Source organism: Amblyraja radiata, chromosome 10 (genome assembly GCF_010909765.2).
Source record: "Amblyraja radiata isolate CabotCenter1 chromosome 10, sAmbRad1.1.pri, whole genome shotgun sequence".
NCBI classification, from domain to species: Eukaryota; Metazoa; Chordata; class Chondrichthyes; order Rajiformes; family Rajidae; genus Amblyraja; species Amblyraja radiata.
Genome location: NC_045965.1, coordinates 61,538,330 through 61,559,721, shown reverse-complemented (window position 1 = coordinate 61,559,721; position 21,392 = coordinate 61,538,330). Strand labels below are relative to the sequence as shown.

The 21,392-nt window shown below is 45.9% G+C and overlaps 2 protein-coding genes across 2 annotated transcripts in view; one reads left to right on the top strand and one right to left on the bottom strand.

The window, feature by feature from the left end:
- Positions 1 to 10,684, bottom strand: part of LOC116977409 (outer dense fiber protein 2-like) — a 38,423-nt gene extending 27,739 nt beyond the window's left edge. Inside the window, exons 1-2 of the mRNA XM_033027837.1 lie at positions 10,583 to 10,684; positions 929 to 1,042 (exon numbers count right to left, since the gene is read on the bottom strand). Of these exons, the coding sequence (XP_032883728.1) occupies positions 929 to 991 (63 nt within the window). The 5' untranslated portion in view covers positions 992 to 1,042; positions 10,583 to 10,684. The remainder of the gene's footprint in view (positions 1 to 928; positions 1,043 to 10,582) is intronic.
- Positions 10,685 to 16,696: 6,012 nt separating this feature from the next.
- Positions 16,697 to 21,392, top strand: part of LOC116977408 (calcium-activated chloride channel regulator 1-like) — a 50,322-nt gene continuing 45,626 nt past the window's right edge. The window contains exons 1-2 of the mRNA XM_033027836.1: positions 16,697 to 16,858; positions 17,405 to 17,545. Of these exons, the coding sequence (XP_032883727.1) occupies positions 16,697 to 16,858; positions 17,405 to 17,545 (303 nt within the window). The remainder of the gene's footprint in view (positions 16,859 to 17,404; positions 17,546 to 21,392) is intronic.

The window sequence follows — 21,392 nt, the reverse complement described above, 5'->3', positions numbered from 1 at the left end:
GATGAAACTGTCCCTGAATCTGGAGGTGTGCGCTTTCACACTTCTATATCTTTTGCCCAGTACAGCACAGGGACCGGCCCTTTGGCCCACAATGTATATGTCTGCGCATTTGTTTATCTTGATGCCAAGAGTCACTGATTTCATCTGCCTGCACTTCATCCATTCCTCCCCATCATTCCCAGCATATTCCCCATCTAAAAGCCTCTTAAATGCCACTATCATGTCTGCCTCCACCACCACCCCTGGCAGTACGTTCTGGGTACACACCACCCTGTGTTTAAACAATAACTTGCCCCACACATGTACTTTATACTTTGCCTCTCTCACCTTAAACCTAGTCTTCATTAGATATATATATAAAATCACCTCAAATCAATCTTTTGTCTATGCCACTCTCACCTTAAACCTATGCTCTCTAGTCTTCAACAGGTCTATATAATCATCCTTTTGTCTGTCATGCAGTAAACATTCAGGTGCCTCTGTGCTTTGGTGCTCCTTCAGGTTCAACCTGCATATTATACCATGCTTCAGCAATGGACTATTCTCCAGTCAAACGTTAAATGGAAAAAAAGATCTAAGTAACTTGCAGCACAAGAGGCACGGTGGTGCAGCGGTAGAATTGCTGCCTTACAATGCCAGTGATCTGGGTTCCATCCTGATTACGGATGCTGCCTGTATGAAGTTTTTACGTTCTCCCCGTGATCTGCATGGGTTTTCTCCAGGAACTCCAGTTTCCTCCCACACTCCAAAGACGTATAGGTTTGTAAGTTAATTGGCTTGGTATAAATGTAAAATTGTCCCTTGTGTGTTTAGGATAGTGGTAATGTTCAGGGCTGAAGGGCCTGTTTCCGTGTTGTATCTCTAAACTAAACTAAACTATTCAAGAACCTCACCAAATCCCATTTTTAATGATGTTATCTAAACTTACTTTGTTTTTCAGTTGTTTCAGGTCTTTCATGACTCTGTCAACCTGGTGCCCAGACTGATTCATTTGCTCATTTTCTATCTTGTCGGAGGTGGTTTCAAGAGGTCGATCTGGTCTCTGCATCATAAGAGACAAACATTACATGCATAATGTCCAACATAAATATAATTGTGAAATTTCAGACAAGATGTATTTACAGTACAGATTTTAGGTTTAGGTTTCTTATTGTCATGTGTACCGAGGTGCAGTGAAAAGCTTTGTTTTGCATGCTATCCAAACAGCTCAGATATACCATCAAGTCAAACACAAAAACAATAGATGGAGTAAGGTGAAGGGAGAAGATACAGAGTGCAAATCATAAGAACATAAGTGATAGGAGTAGAATTAGGACATTCGGCCCATCGATTCTACTCTGCCATTCATTCATGGCTGATCTATCTCTCCCTCCTAAACACAATCTCCTGCCTTCTCCCCATAACCCCTGTCACCCGTACAAATAAAAAAACTCTGACACCCGTATTAATCAAGAATCTATCTATCTCTGCTTTTTAAATGTATTCACGATGCTACCAGAATATTTCAGTGAAAGAATAATACATTTTACTTCGGAGTCACGTGAGTGACTACGTGAAGAGCCCGCTCAGCACGCATGCGCGGCATTGCGTTCAGCAGTGCAACAGCGGCCGCAGCGGGAGTCAGGCGCTCCCGCTGCAGTTTAAAAGATGGACCGTCAGGTAAGTTACTCTGAGGTCTGTTTTTCTTTTGCAAGGAGAGCCTTCTGATTTGTTTTTCAGACATGAAGAAAAGGCTCTCGAAGAAATCTGTCCCCCGCTCGACTCCGACGGAGGAGCGTTCCATCTGTGGGGGGCAGCAGGTGGTAGGACTGCTTACCCGGCGCTCCGCGAACCTCGACACCGGGCCGAGCCCAGTCCCGCTAGCGCCTGAGCAGCGGGCTGGTTGTATAGCCACCAGGAAGAGCATCCGGCCGGTGGTCGTCGGACGGGGACGTCTCACCACCCGTTCGGGGGAGAGACAGCCGCCTGAGCCGCATGGAGCGGCTCCTGGAGAAGGTGCTCCAGCGAGACTCGCTGCGTGAGGGGCAGTCTCGCAGGGGGAGTTCAGGCACTCCCTCCACACTGCCTTGTGCACTGGCCATCGATTCCTCCTCACCCGAGGGCAGCATTGGCGACCAGGACTGGGCTGGTCAGGAAGAGGGGACGCTGGCTGAAGAAGTCGGGAGTATGCAAGGGGTGCAGGACCAGGAAGAGCTGCTGGGTGTGGTGGACCGCTACGTGGCAACCCCATGTGCAGGAAGGACATTAGAGCCTAAACTAGCGGCCAGCATTAACCACCTCTCCAACAGGCCCCTACAGGAGCAGGTGGTTAATGAGGCCTTAGAATTGTACACAGCTCCAGAAAATTGTGAGTCTCTCAAAGTGCCGGCTGTCAACAGCCAAATCTGGGGGCACGTCGGGACAAATATTCGGAACTAGGAGCTGAAACTGCAGCGGATCCTCAGGCTCCTGACGTCAGCCATCACATCATTTGCTCGTTCTGTGGACAATACGGAGATGACCACAAACCAACTCTCGCGCTGTTGTGCAACACGCAGTTCGAGATAAATAACCTCCGTAAAGAAATTATAGGACCTGCCCTAAATCCAAAATTCGCGGAGTTGTGCAAAACCCCAGCCACTGAGCCAGACACACTGCTCTTTTGCAAAGACCTCACGAAAAAGATTAAAGGATATGGAAGAGGCCTCTAAAAAAACCAAAAAACTTTCGGTCTCATGAGGGCAGGCCCCGGGACGAGAAAACCCAAAACAACAATACCAAGCGGCAGCACCCCATCGCGTCCACCAGTCGACGTCTACCCTATGGGACTGGTGAAAGCTCGGGGTCCGCATATCACCACCTGAAGTATTTTTTAGACCAAGGCCCAGAGCGGACCCCATGGAAAATGCGCCACCCCCAAACATCACCGCCACGTCAGACAACGCGCAAGACTCGCTGGTCTGGGAAGAGACAGAAGAAACACCCATAACCATGGAGGTAGGTGGGTCTGGTTCCTACCAGCATATAGAAAGTAGGGGCGCAATACTAACAGGGGGGACATTACACCTGTTTAAGGAAGCATGGGAGTCTATCACGAGTGACAAGTATATACTCAATAGCTTTAGTGGATACAAAATACAATTTATATTAGAAAAATTGCCACCAGTTCAACATTCACCCCAGAGGGTCTTTTCCCTCTCAGTTAAAGAGAAACGAGGGACAAGCTGAACTGGTGAGACTAATCACTAAGGGTATCATGGGAAAAAACAAAACATGAACCCATGGAATTTGTGTCAAATATATTCACTAAAACTAAAAAAGATGGTGGGTGTCGCATCATCATTGACTTAACTTCACTAAATATGTTTGTTAAGTATGTACATTTCAAAATGGAAACGTTTGTTACTGCCAAACAACTGATTTCCAAAGGATACTTCATGGCAAGCATTGACCTCAAAGATGCTTAGTATTCAGTACCCATTCACAAGGATCATCGCAGATACCTGAAATTTACCTGGATGCGGCAGCAATGGCAGTTTAAAGCATTACCCAATGTGTTAACATCAGCCCCAAGATTATTCACCAAGATACTAAAACCAGCCCTGGCAATATTAAGAAGACAAAAACATATGGTCATGGCATCTCTTGATGATATCTTAATAGTAGGCAAGACCATGGAATTGGCATATCAGCTGTGTCAGTTACCAAACGGTTGTTCGAAACCTTGGGATTTGTCTTACATCCAGATAAATCTGTTGAAGCCATCCACAACCATGGACTACTTGGGCTTCACAATTAACTCAGCCCACATGTCTGTAACTTTGCCAAAAGACAAAACAACTGAATTGGCACAATCATGCAACAATTTAATGGTCAACGAGCGACCAACTATTCGACAAGTAGCAAGAGTAATCGGGGAAATGGTAGCAGCATTTCCGGCTACACAATTTGGACCTTTGCACTATCAAAACTTACAAAGAGCAAAGGTACAGGCACTAAAACGACATGCAGGTCATTATGAACGTATCATGAAATTACCCACTGAAGCAATATCAGAACTACAGTGGTGGGCAGAAAACGTTTGGCATAGTTTCAGCCCTATCATCATCATTAACCCTACTTTAGTTATCCAAACAGATGCCAGTGCTCAAGGCTGGGGAGCGACTAACTCCATATCCAGCACAGGTGGTAGATGGACTAACCTAGAGTCATCATTACTACTTACACTTTAGGTTTAGGTTTCTTATTGTCATGTGTACCGAGGTGCAGTGAAAAGCTTTGTTTTGCATGCTATCCAAACAGCTCAGATATACCATCGTCAAACACAAAAACAATAGATGGAGTAAGGTGAAGGGAGAAGATACAGAGTGCAAATCATAAGAACATAAGTGATAGGAGTAGAATTAGGACATTCGGCCCATCGATTCTACTCTGCCATTCATTCATGGCTGATCTATCTCTCCCTCCTAAACCCAATCTCCTGCCTTCTCCCCATAACCCCTGACACCCGTACAAATATAAAAACTCTGACACCCGTATTAATCAAGAATCTATCTCTGCCTTTTAAATGTATTCACGATACTACCAGAATATTTCAGTGAAAGAATAATACATTTTACTTCGGAGTCACGTGAGTGAGTACGTGAAGAGCCCGCTCAGCACGCATGCGCGGCATTGCGTTCAGCAGTGCAACAGCGACCGCAGAGGGAGTCAGGCGCTCCCGCTGCAGTTTAAAAGATGGACCGTCAGGTAAGTTACTCTGAGGTCGGTTTTTCTTTTGCAAGGAGAGCCTTTAATTTGTTTTTCAGACATGAAGAAAAGGCTCTCGAAGAAATCTGTCCCCCGCTCGACTCCGACGGAGGAGCGTTCCATCTGTGGGGGGCAGCAGGCGGTAGGACTGCTTACCCGGCGCTCCGCCATCCCCAACACCGGGCCGAGCCCAGTCCCGCTAGCGCCTGAGCAGCGGGCTGGTTGTATAGTCACCAGGAAGAGCATCCGGCCGGTGGTTTCCGACTCGTCGGACGGGGACGTCTCACCACCCGTTCGGGGGAGAGACAGCCACCTGAGCCGCATGGAGCGGCTCCTGGAGCAGGTGCTCCAGCGAGACTCGCTGCGTGAGGGGCAGTCTCGCAGGGGGAGTTCAGGCACTCCCTCCACATTGCCTTGTGCACTGGCCATCACTTCCTCCTCACCCGAGGGCAGCTTTGGCGACCAGGACTGGGCTGGTCAGGAAGAGGGGACGCTGGCTGAAGAAGTCGGGAGTATGCAAGGGGTGCAGGACCAGGAAGTGCTGCTGGGTGTGGTGGACCGCTACGTGGCAACCCCACATGCATGAAGGCCATTAGAGCCTAAACTAGCGGCCAGCATTAACCACCTCTCCAACAGGCCCCTACAGGAGCAGGTGGTTAATGAGGCCTTAGAATTGTACACAGCTCCAGAAAATTGTGAGTCTCTCAAAGTGCCGGCTGTCAACAGCCAAATATGGGGGCACGTCGGGACAAATATTCGGAACTAGGAGCTGAAACTGCAGCGGATCCTCAGGCTCCTGACGTCAGCCATCACATCATTTGCTCGTTCTGTGGACAATACGGAGATGACCACAAACCAACTCTCGCGCTGTTGTGCAACACGCAGTTCGAGATAAATGTGTACTAGTGTGTACTTGTACACTACTTGTGTACTAGTCATATCTCTACTATTTATTTCATTCCCCTTACATGTTTTTCCTCTACATGCTCAATTTTTGTAAGGTGTCCTTGAGACTCTTGAAAGACGCCCATAAATAAAATTTATTATTATTATTATTATTATTATTATTATTAAATAACCTCCGTAAAGAAATTATAGGACCTGCCCTAAATCCAAAATTTGCGGAGTTGTGCAAAACCCCAGCCACTGAGCCAGACACACTGCTCTTTGGCAAAGACCTCACGAAAAAAAGTAAAGGATATGGAAGAGGCCTCTAAAAAACAAACAAAAACTTTCGGTCTCATGAGGGCAGGCCCCGGGACGAACAAACCCAAAACAACAATACCCAAGCGGCAGCACCCCATCGCGTCCACCAGTCGACTTCTACCCTATGGGACTGGTGAAAGCTCGTGGTCCGCATATCACCACCTGAAGTCTTTTTTAGACCAAGGCCCAGAGCGGACCTCATGGAAAATGCGCCACCCCCAAACATCACCGCCACGTCAGACAACGCGCAAGACTCGCTGGTCTGGGAAGAGACAGAAGAAACACCCATAACCATGGAGGTAGGTGGGTCTGGTTCCTACCAGCATTTAGAAAGTAGGGGCGCAATACTAACAGGGGGGAGATTACACCTGTTTAAGGAAGCATGGGAGTCTATCACGAGTGACAAGTATATACTCAATAGCATTAGTGGATACAAAATACAATTTATATTAGAAAAATTGCCACCAGTTCGACATTCACCCTAGAGGGTCTTTTCCCTCTCAGTTAAAGAGAAACGAGAGGGACAAGCTGAACTGGTGAGACTAATCACTAAGGGTATCATGGGAAAAAACAAAACATGAACCCTTGGAATTTGTGTCAAATATATTCACTAAAACTAAAAAAGATGGTGGGTGTCGCATCATCATTGACGTAACCTCACTAAATATGTTTACTAAGTATGTACATTTCAAAATGGAAACGTTTGTTACTGCCAAACAACTGATTTCCAAAGGATACTTCATGGCAAGCATTGACCTCAAAGATGCTTACTATTCAGTACCCATTCACAAGGATCATCGCAGATACCTGAAATTTACCTGGATGGGGCAGCAATGGCAGTTTAAAGCATTACCCATTGCGTTAACATCAGCCCCAAGATTATTCACCAAGATACTAAAACCAGCCCTGGCAATATTAAGAAGACAAAAACATATGGTCATGGCATCTCTTGATGATATCTTAATAGTAGGCAAGACCATGGAATTGGCATATCAGTTGTGTCAGCTACCAAACAGTTGTTCGAAACCTTGGGATTTGTCTTACATCCAGATAAATCTGTTGAAGCCATCCACAACCATGGACTACTTGGGCTTCACAATTAACTCAGCCCACATGTCTGTAACTTTGCCAAAAGACAAAACAACTGAATTGGCACAATCATGCAACAATTTAATGGTCAACGAGCGACCAACTATTCGACAAGTAGCAAGAGTAATTGGGGAAATGGTAGCAGCATTTCCGGCTACACAATTTGGACCTTTGCACTATCAAAACTTACAAAGAGCAAAGGTACAGGCACTAAAACGACATGCAGGTCATTATGATCGTATCATGAAATTACCCATTGAAGCAATATCAGAACTACAGTGGTGGGCAGAAAACGTTTGGCATAGTTTCAGCCCTATCATCATCATTAACCCTACTTTAGTTATCCAAACAGATGCCAGTGCTCAAGGCTGGGGAGCGACTAACTCCATATCCAGCACAGGTGGTAGATGGACTAACCTAGAGTCATCATTACTACTTACACTGGGCATTAACTATCTAGAGATGTTGGGTGCCTTTTATGGTTTAAAAGCATATGCATCCAATATGCATCACTTGCATGTATGGTTACAAATAGACAATACTACGGTGGTGGCCTACATTAACCATATGGGCGGCATAAAATCGATATCATGCAACAAATTGGTCAACACAATTTGGCAATGGTGTGTCGAAAGACATATTTGGTATCAGCAACTTACCTGCCAGGTAAGCTAAATACAGTGGCAGACACCAGGTCACGCAAATTTAATGACAACACCGAATGGATGTTAAACCCCAAAGTGTTTGCAAAAATTATTAAGCAATATGGCACACCAGATATCGACTTATTTGCATCAAGGCTAAATCACTAGGTACCTATGTATGTTGCTTGGGAACCAGACCCTGAGGCAGCAGCGGTAGATGCGTTCGCGCTGGATTGGGGACATTTCTTCTTCTATGCATTTCCTCCCTTCTGCCTCATTAGCCGTGTGCTACGCAAAATACAAATGGACTCTGCTTCAGGTATTTTGATAGTATCCGACTGGCCTACACAGCCATGGTTCCCATTACTCCACGACATCCCTCCGAACATCCACAAGAAAACAGTACTTGTCCAGCATCAAAAAGTGGGAGAAGTACTGCTTGGATACAGAGACCACCTACTCAACCGCTACAGTTACCAACGTACTGGAATTCCTGGCGAACCTTCACCACGATGAAGGACTCAGCTACAGTGCCATCAACACAGCTAGAAGTGCCCTGTCTGTCTATTTAAAACAAGCTCCAGGACAACAGGCCATGGGGTCCCACCCGCTGGTGGTCAAACTAATGAAGGGTATTTACAACTCTAACCCCCCTAGACCAAGGTACACCCATATATGGGATGTCAGTGTGGTCCTGACATACCTCAGGGGATGGCCACCAGCCAGATCCTTCAACCTGGAACAATCTACGCTCAAAACACTCATGTTGATGGCACTTGTATCTGCACAGAGGGTCCAGTCACTACACCTATTGCGACTGGACAACATGATCACAGCTCCAGACCAGATCTCTTTCATTATCCAGGGACTGATCAAACAGAGCAGACCAGGAACACCTAATCCAGTCGTGGAATTCCGGGCTTACCCGCCAGAACCACGGTTATGTGCCATGACCCACCTACTGTCCTACATAGACACAACCAAAAATATTCGAGGGAGTGAAAAAGCCTTATGGGTCAGTCATAAAAAACCTTATGGTCGGGTGACGAGCCAAACCATTTCGAGATGGCTCAAGCAGGTGCTAAAAGCTGCTGGGATAAACACTAACATGTACAAATCTCACTCCACCAGGGCAGCATCCACGTCGACGGCCAAAAGAATGGACGTGCCTATAGACCACATCCTGGCTACAGCAGGATGGTCGGGGGAAAGAACGTTCAGAACTTTTTATAATAAGCCGTTGGCAAAACCTGCTTTATTTGCAGAAATTTTTTTACAGACTGCAAATATTTAATTTAAGCCCAGGGGAGCAATTGAATTTCTTTGTTGTTATTGTTAAAAAATACCGTTATGTTTTTCTACAAACAGATTCATTGGTTGATTACGATAACACACTTCCTCCCTCAAGGACTTCGGCAGTGAGTGAACTAATAACTGTTACACGGTTTGAAATCACAGAGCTTTAAAATCTTCACGTAGTCACTCACGTGACTCCGAAGTAAAATAGTAAGATTAAACGAGAATTTACCAGTTTGAAGTTTGATCTGTATTTTATGAGGAGTTACGATGAGGGATTACGTGCCCTCCGCTCCCACCTTCAATAATATGGGTCAAACTGATAACTGATGTCTCCTTTTCTTTACTATGTTTATTTCAATAACTGTGTCTATCTGTGATTCCACACCGCTGCTTTGAAGTATGCCGCACATGCGTGCTGAGCGGGCTCTTCACGTAATCCCTCATCGTAACTCCTCATAAAATACAGATCAAGCTTCAAACTGGTAAGTTCTCGTTTAATCTTACTATTTTGCTTTACATATTTATGGTTATTCCTGTGGATCCTAACTATAACATTATTACATGGAACAGAAAGAAAAGAGATTAAAAAAAGCAACAATTTGATCAAAAGAGAGGGAATAAAATGGCAAAGGATTTACAGCAGAGTGACAAGACATTTGGGCCAGTGCTTATATTCCACATGAGTGAAAACAAAGAATTCTTCGCCACAGAAGGTTGTTGAGTTCAAGTCAATGCATATTTTTGAGGCAGAGATAGATATATTCTTGATTAGTACAGGTGTGGGAGGTTATGGGGGTGGGGGGAGGCAGGAGAATGGGGTTAGGGGAGAGAGATAGATCAGGCATGATTGAATGGCGGAGTAAACTTGATGTGCCAAATGGCCTAATTCTGCTCCTATTACTTATGACCCTACAACTTATGACCTTATGAGGTCATCGACAGCTAAACCTTTCTTGACCAGTGTAACTTAACACCTATAGTGACCATTTAAGTACGACAAGACTTGTAGTTCCTTCTTACGATAAATCAAAGTTTAACATGAAACATATATTGGACAGTACCATAAATTATATAATAATTTAGCACGGAAATAGATCCCTCGACCTACTACGTCCATGCATTGCTATCAACACTAACCCAGTGTACCACTACTTGCCTCAAGACTTTCATGCCGTACAGATTCAAGTATCAGTCCAATTACTTCTTTCAACTCAAGAAGGGCCCCGACTCAAAACATCACCTATCCATGTTCTCCAGAGATGCTGCCTGACCCGCTGAGTTCTTCCAGCACTTTGTGTGTTTTCTTTTTGTAAACCAGCATCTGCAGTTCCTTGTTTCTACACTAGCCTGTTCAACCTTGGTCTCCCACTACCGCCAAACACTTTAATTCATTTACCGTTTACAGGACTTTTTAGTTGACGAATGATACCTTGTTTGAACAGCTGTCTGCAAATTTAAGATTTTTTGCACTTACTGTTCAACTGGCTACTCATATACATTATGTTTCAAATAATCACAAAATTCCGGGAATTCAAAAGTTACATCATCCCCTTTGGTTCTTTAGTCAAGAATTATTTCCAACAATTATTTAACAAATTGACAAAACGTTCACTTACTTCCACAATAGAGGGCAGCAATTTAGGTTTTTGAATATAAACATAAACGGGAGTAGCTTCACTCAGATAAATTTTGACTGCCGGTAAAGATGATCTTGACTTCATTCTACAGAAAATTCAAAAGAGAACATAAATTTCATTTTTTTTAAATCTATGGTTTTTAGTTTTGTTTAATTTATTTTTTAGAGATACAGCATGGAAACAGGACTACGGCCCACCGAGTCCGCATCGCACCACACATTAACGCTTGGGGGGGGGGAAACTATTGCCTTACAAGACCTGGGTGCGGTCCTGACATGGGGTTCTTGGTTCTTGGTCCTCCAAAATATTCCAAATGGAATTTAAAGTGGAGGTGGTGGAGGGTGGAATTAAGCAAAAAAGGATTCTTGGAGAAGAAGAGCTACCTTAAATTTAGTTGCGTCTGGTTGAACAACTATGGTAGGGTGAAGACTATTCCATGCTTTAATTGTGCTGGGGAAGAATGAATTGCTGTACACATCTGTTTTGGTAGCTGGTATCTCAAATTGAATCGAATGCCCTCGTCTGTCTGTACGGAGTTTGTACTTTCTCCGCGTGACCTGCGTGGGTTTTCTCCAAGATCTTCGGTTTCCTCCCACACTCCAAGCACGTACAAGTTTGTACGTTAATTGGCTTGGTATAAATGTAAATTTTCCCTGGTGGGTGTAGGGCAGTGTTAGTGTGTAAGATAGTGTTTGCGTGTGTGTGTGGGGTTGGGGGGGTTGCTGGTCGGCGTGGACTGTGAGCTGAAGGGTCTGTTTCTACGCTGCATCTCTAAACTAACATAAACTCAGTGGATCAGGCAAATTAGTGGATGTTTTAAACAGGAAAAACAAGTGCTGTAGTAACAGCAAGTCAGGCAGCATCTGTGGGGAACATGGCTTGGTCCATGTTCTCTAGGAATGCTGCCTGCCCCATTGAGTGACTCCAGCACTTTCTGTTTTATTTTAAAATAAATGCGTTGAAGTTGAAGAATTTGGTTGAAATCATGGATTAGGGCCTGATGTTTAAGAAGGAACTGCAGATGCTGGAAAATCGAAAGTAGACAAAAATGCTGGAGAAACCCAGCAGGTGAGGCAGCATCTATGGAGCGAAGGAAATAGGCAACGTTTCGAGCCAAAACCCTTCTTCAGACAGATGTGAGGGTGGGGGGGGGGGGGAGAAGAAAGGAAGAGGTGGAGCCAGTGGGCTGAGGGAGAGCTGAGAAGAGGAGGAGACAGTAAGGACTACCTGAAATTAGAGAAATCAATGTTCACACCGCTGGGTGCACAATGCCCAAACAAAATTTGACCTGCTCCTCCAATTTGCGGTGGGCCTCACTCTGGCCATGGAGGAGGCCAAGTACAGAAAGGTCAGATTTGGAATGGGAGGAGGAGTTGAAGTGCTGAGCCACCGGGAGATCAGGTTGGTTATTGCGAACCGAGCGGAGGTGTTCGGCGAAGCGATCTGATGTTCTTCCAGCAGTTTATTTTTTCCTCCAAGTTAGGTGAAGCTTTCTCGCTGCCACTGTCAACTTTCCAAATCTATCAGTATTTCTGTCCCAGAAATTAAACTTTTGACCCTTCCACCCAAGGTAATCTCACTCACCATTTTAGTTCCCTCTCCAAATTTCATGAAGTGACGTAGTTCATCTTTCAGGGAATCTAGCAAGCAATTACTACACTGATTAACAATAGACAATAGACAATAGGTGCACGAGTACGCCATTTGGCCCTTCGAGCCAGCAACGCCATTCAATGTGATCATGGCTGATCATCCCCAATCAGTGCCCTGTTCCTGCCTTCTCCCCATATCCCCTGACTCCGCTATTTTTAAGAGCCCTACCTAGCACTTTCTTGAAAGCATCCAGAGAACTTGCCTTCACCGCCCTCTGAGGCAGAGAATTCCACAGACTCACCACTCTAAATGGTTCTAAATGGCTTACTCCTTATTCTTAAATAGAATTTAAGCACCCCCACCCATTTACACTGACGACATTCCCTCTACTCCTTCCATCTAGAGGAAGGCTTTGACCTGCCCATTTCCTTCCAGATGCTGACTGATCTGCGGTGTCTATTTTGTGCTCTTCTTTGTTTTGTCACACCATTTCAAATCCTTTTTATCCCTTCTTAATTGAGTTTACTTTTGAGATACAGCATGCAAAGAGGCCCTTTGGCCCATCATGTTCATGCCGATCATGTCACCCGTTCATACTGAATCTTCGGTATCCCACTTTCTTGTCCACTCCCTGCACTCAAAGGTAATTTCTTTCCAGAGGCCGATTAACCTCCAAAACCTCACGTCTTTGAGACGTGGGAGGAAACCCACGCGGTCGCAGGGAGAAAGTGCAAACACCACACAGACAACAAACTCCGCACATCAAACCCAGCTCTCTGGCGCTGTGAGGTAGCAGCTCTGGACCTTTTATCGTTCGCATCTGATGAAAGGTCATCAGGATAAATATTGAACTTTCTCCTTCCACACACTGACCCAACACACACTGATTTAATTCTTGGTTTGATGTTGGTCTCTCGGCCCACTCTAAGGATGTGGCTATAACCTCAACATGCACAGGGATATAGGCCACAGCAACGAGCAATGAGCTGGAGGAATTCAGCAGGATAGGCACCACCAGTGGAGGGAAATAGACGGTCGACGTTTAGGATTTTGGTTAGTTTTAGATTAGGCGGAGTTTGTTCAGCAAAAATAAAATGCAGAAAATTACACTTGTACTTGGAAATGGATTGTGACCAGATACACTGCTATGCAGGTCAGCTCATTGTTGTATCAGGTCTCTGAGACTTCAACCTATTCATCCCCTTCTTCCCAACTCCTCCCCTCCGTTTCCCCATTCAACCTCTTCTCCTTATTCCCTCCTCCCACATCCCCTCTCTTTCACTCCCTCTTGCATCACATCTCCCTCCCTCCTCCCACGTTCTCCCTCCACCCCTCCACCCCCCTTCCCTCCTCCCCTTCAACCCTCCCTCCCCTCTACATTACCCCACCCTTGTCATCCCTTCATCCACCCTCCCACTTCCCCGTCGCTCCATTCCTCCTCTCCAGTAGCTCCCCAATCCCCCTTCCCTTCACCCTCCTCCCTCTTGCACCAGTCTCCCTTTTACTTTACCCCCCCCCCTCAACCTCTCCTCACCCCCCCCCCCTCACCCCTCCACCTCTCCCCCTCCCTCCTCATTCCTTTCTCCCATCCCCTCCTCCAACCTGCACCTCCTGAATTCCACATACCAAGCTGCAACCTCCCCCTGCACCCTCACCCCCCCCCCCCCCCCTCCCTCTCTCCACTGCACCCTCTCTCTCTCCCCCGGCACCCTACCTTCCCCCCCGTGCCTCTGCCCTTGCCTGGCGGGCTCGGAGCCGCGTCCCGGGAGACGGGTGTTTGCCGCCTGTTGCCTGGCGCCGCGGCTGATGGAGAGAGAGCCCGCGATACGGGGCGGAGCTGAGCCCGGGCGGGGCTGTGTAGAGGGGCCGGGGCTTGTCTGTCTGCCTCAAGGCAGCGACTGACCCAAGGAGGGGAGGGATGGAATGAGAGAGGTGGGGAGGGGGTGGGAATGGGAGGGAGAGAGGAATGGGAGGGATGGAGATGGGAGGGTGCAGAGGAAGAGGGGTGGGAATGGGAGAGAGGGGAGGAGAGGGAGGGAGGGGAATGGAAGGGTGGAGTGGGAATCGGGAGGAAGGGAATGGAAGAGGGGGGTGGAATGGGAGGGATGGATGGATGGGTGGGAAGGTAATGGGGAGGGGTTTGTGGGAGGGGTGGGAATGGGGAGGGAGAGCAGGTGGGATTGGGCAGGGAGGGGGAGGGTGTGGTTGGGGAAGGGATGGAAGGTGAGGTACAGGTGAAGGATCTGGAGGGTATGAGTGACCAGTGAAGGTGGAGGTAAATAGGTAAAGATCAGCAGTTGGAAAGTGGGTCGGTGGAGATGGAGGGAGGAAACTGGACTTTGGAAGGAATGGGGCGATGTGGGGAAGGCAGTGGGAGCCAACAGGATTGGCCAGGAATGTTGGGGTATATGGAAGCGGGGTGGTGAGGAAGGATTTGAAGAGGTATTGCTGGTGTAGGGGAGCAGTATGCATCACCGCATGGTTTGGGAACAGCTCCATCCAGGGCCGTAAGAAATTGCAGTAAATTGTGGACGCAGCCCGGGCCATCACACAAACCAACCTCCCTTCCATTGACTCCATTTATACCTGACGCCGCCTCGGCAAGGCCAGCAGCATAATCAAGGACGAGTCGCACCCTGACCACTCCTTCTTCTCCCCTCTCCCATCAGGCAAAAGGTACAGTAGTGTGAAAACGCACACCTCCAGATTCAGGGACAGTTTCTTCCCAGCTGTTATCAGGCAACTGAATCATCCTACCACAACCTAAAGTGCCTGTCCCACTTACGTGTCCTTGGCACGTAAATTACGTGACCCCGTGGTCGCGTTGAGGCGCACGGGCATCGTATGGCCGCGCGGGGCCGGTCCCACTTAGAAGCGCGGAGGGGTATGTAGTTGTGCGCGACATTGCGCGGGGCTCCGAAATTTTTGTAGTGAACAAAATCTTCGCGCGCCAATGGCCTGTCGCGGAACTGACGGCCAAAGTGGGACAGGTCCAAGACCCTGGAGCGACGCAACGTCTCACCTCCAACAGCAGCAGAAGAAGGCTAACGATCGCTGAACTCAGCCTTGGGCTCACGGCCGTTGCGGTCCTGATCCGCCCCCACTTCTACTCCCAGAGCGGGGCCAAGAAAATTGAAGATACACAAAATGTTGGAGTAACTCAGCGGGACCGGCAGCATCTCTGGAGAGAAGCAATGGGTGACGTTTCGGGTCAAGACCCTTCTTTTCAGACTGAAGAAGAGTCTCGACACGAAACATCACCCATTGCTTCGCTCCAGAGATGCTGCCGGTCCTGCTGAGTTACTCCAGCTTTGTGTCCATCTTCAAATGACGTCACGCGCTCCAGACGGCTGTGCGTACGCATGTAATCGCGCCCGACCTTCACGGGACCATCGCAGCTCAACGGGGAGGGATGGATGTGGGGAGGAGGTAGTTTTATGGGGGGGAGTGGGGTGATGAGGGGAGGAGCTGGAGGGTAGGTGAGGAGGGGTAGAGAGAGAGGGGTTCGGAAGGAGAGGGATGGGTGTCGACAAGGAGAGTAGGAAGGGGTTGAAGGAAGGGGGAGGTGTAAGGGAGTCACCACAAGGGAGGGCATGTATGGAGGAGAGCAGTTTTAATGATTCATATCAGTGCCTCTCTGCTGCGTCATGTAGTGTAACCAAAGGCCTTATGAACCTTGCCCAAATTACCCCCCTAATGAGGAAAAGGACACAAATCTACTCTTTGGATTTTGATACTCGATACAAAAGTGCCTGTCTATGGCTATGAATTTATAGCTATGAAGGGCTATGGCTTTTTAACTCGTTGCTGTACTGACTAGAAAAATGAATTGATATGGAAGAATCGATGCTAAATATGTTTGATCAATCTTTATTGACCGGTTATTTCTACGTTAAATCTTCTGCTTGTTCACAATACAAAAGATCTACTGGTGATGTTGGCACAGGAGTAGAGCTGCTGCCACACAGCACTAGGGACCCAGGTTCGATCCTGACCTCAGGTGCTGTCTGTGTGGAGTTTGCACATTTTCCCTGGTTTCTTCTGGGTGCTCATGTTTCCTCCCACATCCCAAAGACGAGCAGGTATGTCAGTTAATTGGCCTCTGTAAACTGCCCCTAGTGTTTAGTGGGATAACTGGTGTGACCAGGCAATGGTCGGCATGGACTCGGTGGGCAGAACGGCCTCTTTCCATGCTGTGTCTCTACACGAAACTAAATGCCCTGCTCTCCACATCTCATACTGGATTTCATCACTGAATCACGATTGCACCTGTAAAAATAAGTGACACATCAACATTTCAAATGTTTTTACTGCTAAAGGTGATTTCCTTATTGTATGTTCAGTAATAAAATTTATAGCTGGCTTGAAATATAGATAGATAGATAGATAGATAGATAGATAGATAGATAAATACTTTATTAATGTTGATATGGTTCAGTATAAATTAGATTCATTTCAGAAATCTGATCATTTGGTCGCAGAAGGGTACAGAATCTAATTATGAAATTCATCACAGTATTTCTTCTGTCTCTGGAGTACCTTACCTTTGGTGGTGTTGTAAGATGTTCTGACTTGAAGCTAGTGAATAATGGTTATGATAATGTTGTCATTGCTATTAACCCTGGGCTTCCAGAAGATGAAAACCTCATTACAAAAATCAAGGTAGGAATTTCTTAATTGACCTTTCAATGTTTTTTAATTGTTTGTATAAATGTTTAGAGTATAGTCTAGAGATAAGAGATACAGGGTGGAATCAGGCCCTTCAGCCCACCGAGTCCACAATGACCATCGATTACCCGTTCACACTAGTTCCTTGTTATCCCACTTTCACATCCTACACACTGAGGGCTATTTATAGAAACCAATTAACCCGTAAACCCGCACGTCTCTTTTGCAATTTGGGAGAAAACCGCAGCACCCGGAGAAAACCCATGCAGTCACAGGGAAAACGTACAGACTTCATATAGTCGGGATCGAACCCGGTCCCCGTCGTTTAGAGGCAGCAACTTTACAGCTGCGCCACCGTGCTACCCCTATTGTTGTTGCAAGTTTTGAAAAAAACAAAGAGCCTTCCATGTTTTATTTCTTGTATGAAGGAGTCAGGTATTCCATCTCTTGAGCAGAGGATTCTATTCAATTAAAATTATGGCTGATAACATTAAAAAATGAGATGGTTTTCCGATTTTTTTAAAATTGTGTTTACACCAGGACATGGTGACGTCTGCCTCATCCTTCCTGTACGATGCCACCAAACAACGAGCTTATTTTCGAGATGTGAAAATTCTAATACCCATCACATGGCCACCAAAACAAGGCTATCAAAGACCAACCACGCAATCCTACGAGAAGGTAAAATCTAACCCATTATCAATGGTGGTTTCACTATTTGTTATTTTCATGAATGTTCCCTCATCCACACTGTTACTTATTCTTAAGCATAAGTATCTCAAATGCAAAGTCTGAAGCATGCGTTTTGCTTTATTATAGTTTACTAGTTAATATCTGGAGTCACAGAGTCTTAGAACTTTACAACAGAGAAACAGGCCCTTCAGTCCAACTTGTCCATGCAGACCAAGATGCCCCATTCTCCCGTGTTTGGCCCATATCCCTCCTTAACCAATCTGATCAAGGGTCTCGATCTGAAACGTCACCTATTCCTTTACTCCAGAGATGCTTGCTGACCCGCTGAAATACTCCAGCATTTTGTGTTTTTCTCCCTCTTAACCTTTCCTATTCATGTACCTGTCCAAGATTATTTTAAATCACATTTTTCTTTATTGGCAGATGGTTGGACAAAAGCCGGCGATAAAATGATAAAAAAAGTGCAAAATGTGATCAGGATAATGGAGGTGTGAATTGTGACGCCAGAGGAAGGAATATACCTAGATCCCTGAATTAATCATCCAGCCAAATGATTCCATTACCCATATTTCAGAAACATCAAATATGCTGCTGTCTGGTTTATGCCTTTTGTTTCTTTTCAAATTTAGAGTCACACAGCACCAATACAGGCCCTTCAGCACAACTCATCCATGCCAATCAAGATGCCCCATCTAAACTAGTTCCATTTGCCCACGTTTGGCCCATATCCCACTTAAACCTTTCCTTCATGGGCTGTAGTCATAGGCCAAGCCGATGTCAAATTGCCCCTGAGCTGAATAGTTTGTTCGGCCATTGTAGAGTCAACGGCCCTGATGCGTTTAGGAAGCAGATCCGTCAGACAAGCTAAGTGTGACACATTAACTTTACTGAAGAACATTAGTGAATGAGAAAACAGCTTCTTTTTGTTCTCAGAATAGCCCAACCATCTGAAATAATTGTTAGCTAACCCGTTCAATCTTTGATCAAAACATCTGCCAGCTACTGTTCAAAATGTAGTCTTTCCGTTGACAACAAAACCTTTTCACTGTACCTCAGTACACGTGACAATAAACTAAATTCAAACTCAATACCTACCAACATATCTTGGCTTAAAAGAATAGTCCTCGCCAAACACTTGTACTCAGTCAGACAAGGTCTGTTAGATCTCTAGATTGCTAACCCTTTCAACTCCCCTTCCCATTCTATGCTGACCTTTCTGAATAAGGGGGGTGGGGTGTCGAATGGGCTAGTGGAGGATGGAGTTAAAGGGAAAGGGTTTCTTAAATGTGTGAGCGTAGAGACAGAGGGGTGTAAAATGAGGGTAGAAGCAATAGGTAGCAAGGTGAAAAGTAAAAGTGGCAGGCCGGAAAATCCAGGGCAAAAATCAAAAAGGGCCACTTTTCAACAAAATTGTATAAGAGGTAAGAGTGTTGTAAAAACAAGCCTGAAGGCTTTGTGTCTCAATGCAAGGAGCATTCGTAATAAGGTGGATGAGTTGAATGTGCAGATAGCTATTAATGACTATGATATAGTTGGGATCACGGAGACATGGCTCCAGGGTGACCAAGGCTGGGAGCTGAACATCCAGGGATATTCAATATTCAGGAGGGATAGAGAGAAAGGAAAAGGAGGTGGGGTAGCGTTGCTGATTAGAGAGGAGATTAACGCAATGGAAAGGAAGGACATTAGTTTGCAGGATGTGGAATCGGTATGGGTAGAGCTGCGAAACACTAAGGGGCAGAAAACGCTGGTGGGTGTTGTGTACAGGCCACCTAACAGTAGTAGTGAAGTTGGAGATGGTATCAAACAGGAAATTAGAAATGCGTGCGACAAAGGCAAAACCGTTATAATGGGTGACTTCAATCTACATATAGATTGGGTGAATCAAATTGGCAGGGGTGCTGAGGAAGAGGATTTTTTGGAATGTATGCGGGATAGTTATCTAAATCAACATGTAGAGGAACCAACGAGAGAGCAGGCTATTTTAGATTGGGTATTGAGTAATGAGGAAGGGTTAGTTAGCAGTCTTGTTGTACGTGCCCCCTTGGGCAAGAGTGACCATAATATGGTTGAGTTCTTCATTAGGATGGAGAGTGACATTGTTAATTCAGAAACAATGGTTCTGAACTTAAAGAAAGGTAACTTTGAGGGTATGAGACGTGAATTGGCCAAGATTGACTGGCAATTAATTCTAAAAGGGTTGACGGTGGATATGCAATGGAAGACATTTAAAGACTGCATGGATGAACTACAAAAATTGTTCATCCCAGTTTGGCAAAAGAATAAATCAGGGAAGGTAGTGCATCCGTGGATAACAAGGGAAATCAGGGATAGTATCAAAGCGAAGGATGATGCGTACAAATTAGCCAGAAAAAGCAGCATACCGGAGGACTGGGAGAAATTCAGAGACCAGCAGAGGAGGACAAAGGGCTTAATTAGGAAAGGAAAAATAGATTATGAAAGAAAACTGGCAGGGAACATAAAAACTGACTGCAAAAGTTTTTATAGATATGTGAAAAGAAAGAGATTAGTTAAAACAAATGTAGGTCCCTTGCAGTCAGAAACAGGTGAGTTGATCATGGGGAACAAGGATATGGCGGACCAATTGAATAACTACTTTGGTTCCGTCTTCACTAAGGAAGACATAAATAATCTGCCGGAAATAGCAGGGGACCGCGGGTCAAAGGAGTTGGAGGAATTGAGTGAAATCCAGGTTAGCCGGGAAGTGGTGTTGGGTAAATTAAATGGATTAAAGGCCGATAAATCCCCAGGGCCAGATAGGCTGCATCCCAGAGTACTTAAGGAAGTAGCTCCAGAAATAGTGGATGCATTAGTAATAATCTTTCAAAACTCTTTAGATTCTGGAGTAGTTCCTGAGGATTGGCGGGTAGCAAACGTAACCCCACTTTTTAAGAAGGGAGGGAGAGAGAAAACGGGGAATTACAGACCAGTTAGTCTAACATCGGTAGTGGGGAAACTGCTAGAGTCAGTTATTAAAGATGGGATAGCAGCACATTTGGAAAGTGGTGAAATCATTGGACAAAGTCAGCATGGATTTACAAAAGGTAAATCATGTCTGACGAATCTTATAGAATTCTTCGAGGATGTAACTAGTAGCGTGGATAGGGGAGAACCAGTGGATGTGGTGTATCTGGACTTCCAGAAGGCTTTCGACAAGGTCCCACATAAGAGATTAGTTTACAAACTTAAAGCACACGGCATTGGGGGTTCAGTATTGATGTGGATAGAGAACTGGCTGGCAAACAGGAAGCAAAGAGTAGGAGTAAACGGGTCCTTTTCACAATGGCAGGCAGTGACTAGTGGGGTACCGCAAGGCTCAGTGCTGGGACCCCAGCTATTTACAATATATATTAATGATCTGGATGAGGGAATTGAAGGCAATATCTCCAAGTTTGCGGATGACACTAAGCTGGGGGGCAGTGTTAGCTGTGAGGAGGATGCTAGGAGACTGCAAGGTGACTTGGATAGGCTGGGTGAGTGGGCAAATGTTTGGCAGATGCAGTATAATGTGGATAAATGTGAGGTTCTCCATTTTGGTGGCAAAAACAGGAAAGCAGACTATTATCTAAATGGTGGCCGACTAGGAAAAGGGGAGATGCAGCGAGACCTGGGTGTCATGGTACACCAGTCATTGAAAGTGGGCATGCAGGTGCAGCAGGCAGTGAAGAAAGCGAATGGTATGTTAGCTTTCATAGCAAAAGGATTTGAGTATAGGAGCAGGGAGGTTCTACTGCAGTTGTACAGGGTCTTGGTGAGACCACACCTGGAGTATTGCGTACAGTTTTGGTCTCCAAATCTGAGGAAGGACATTATT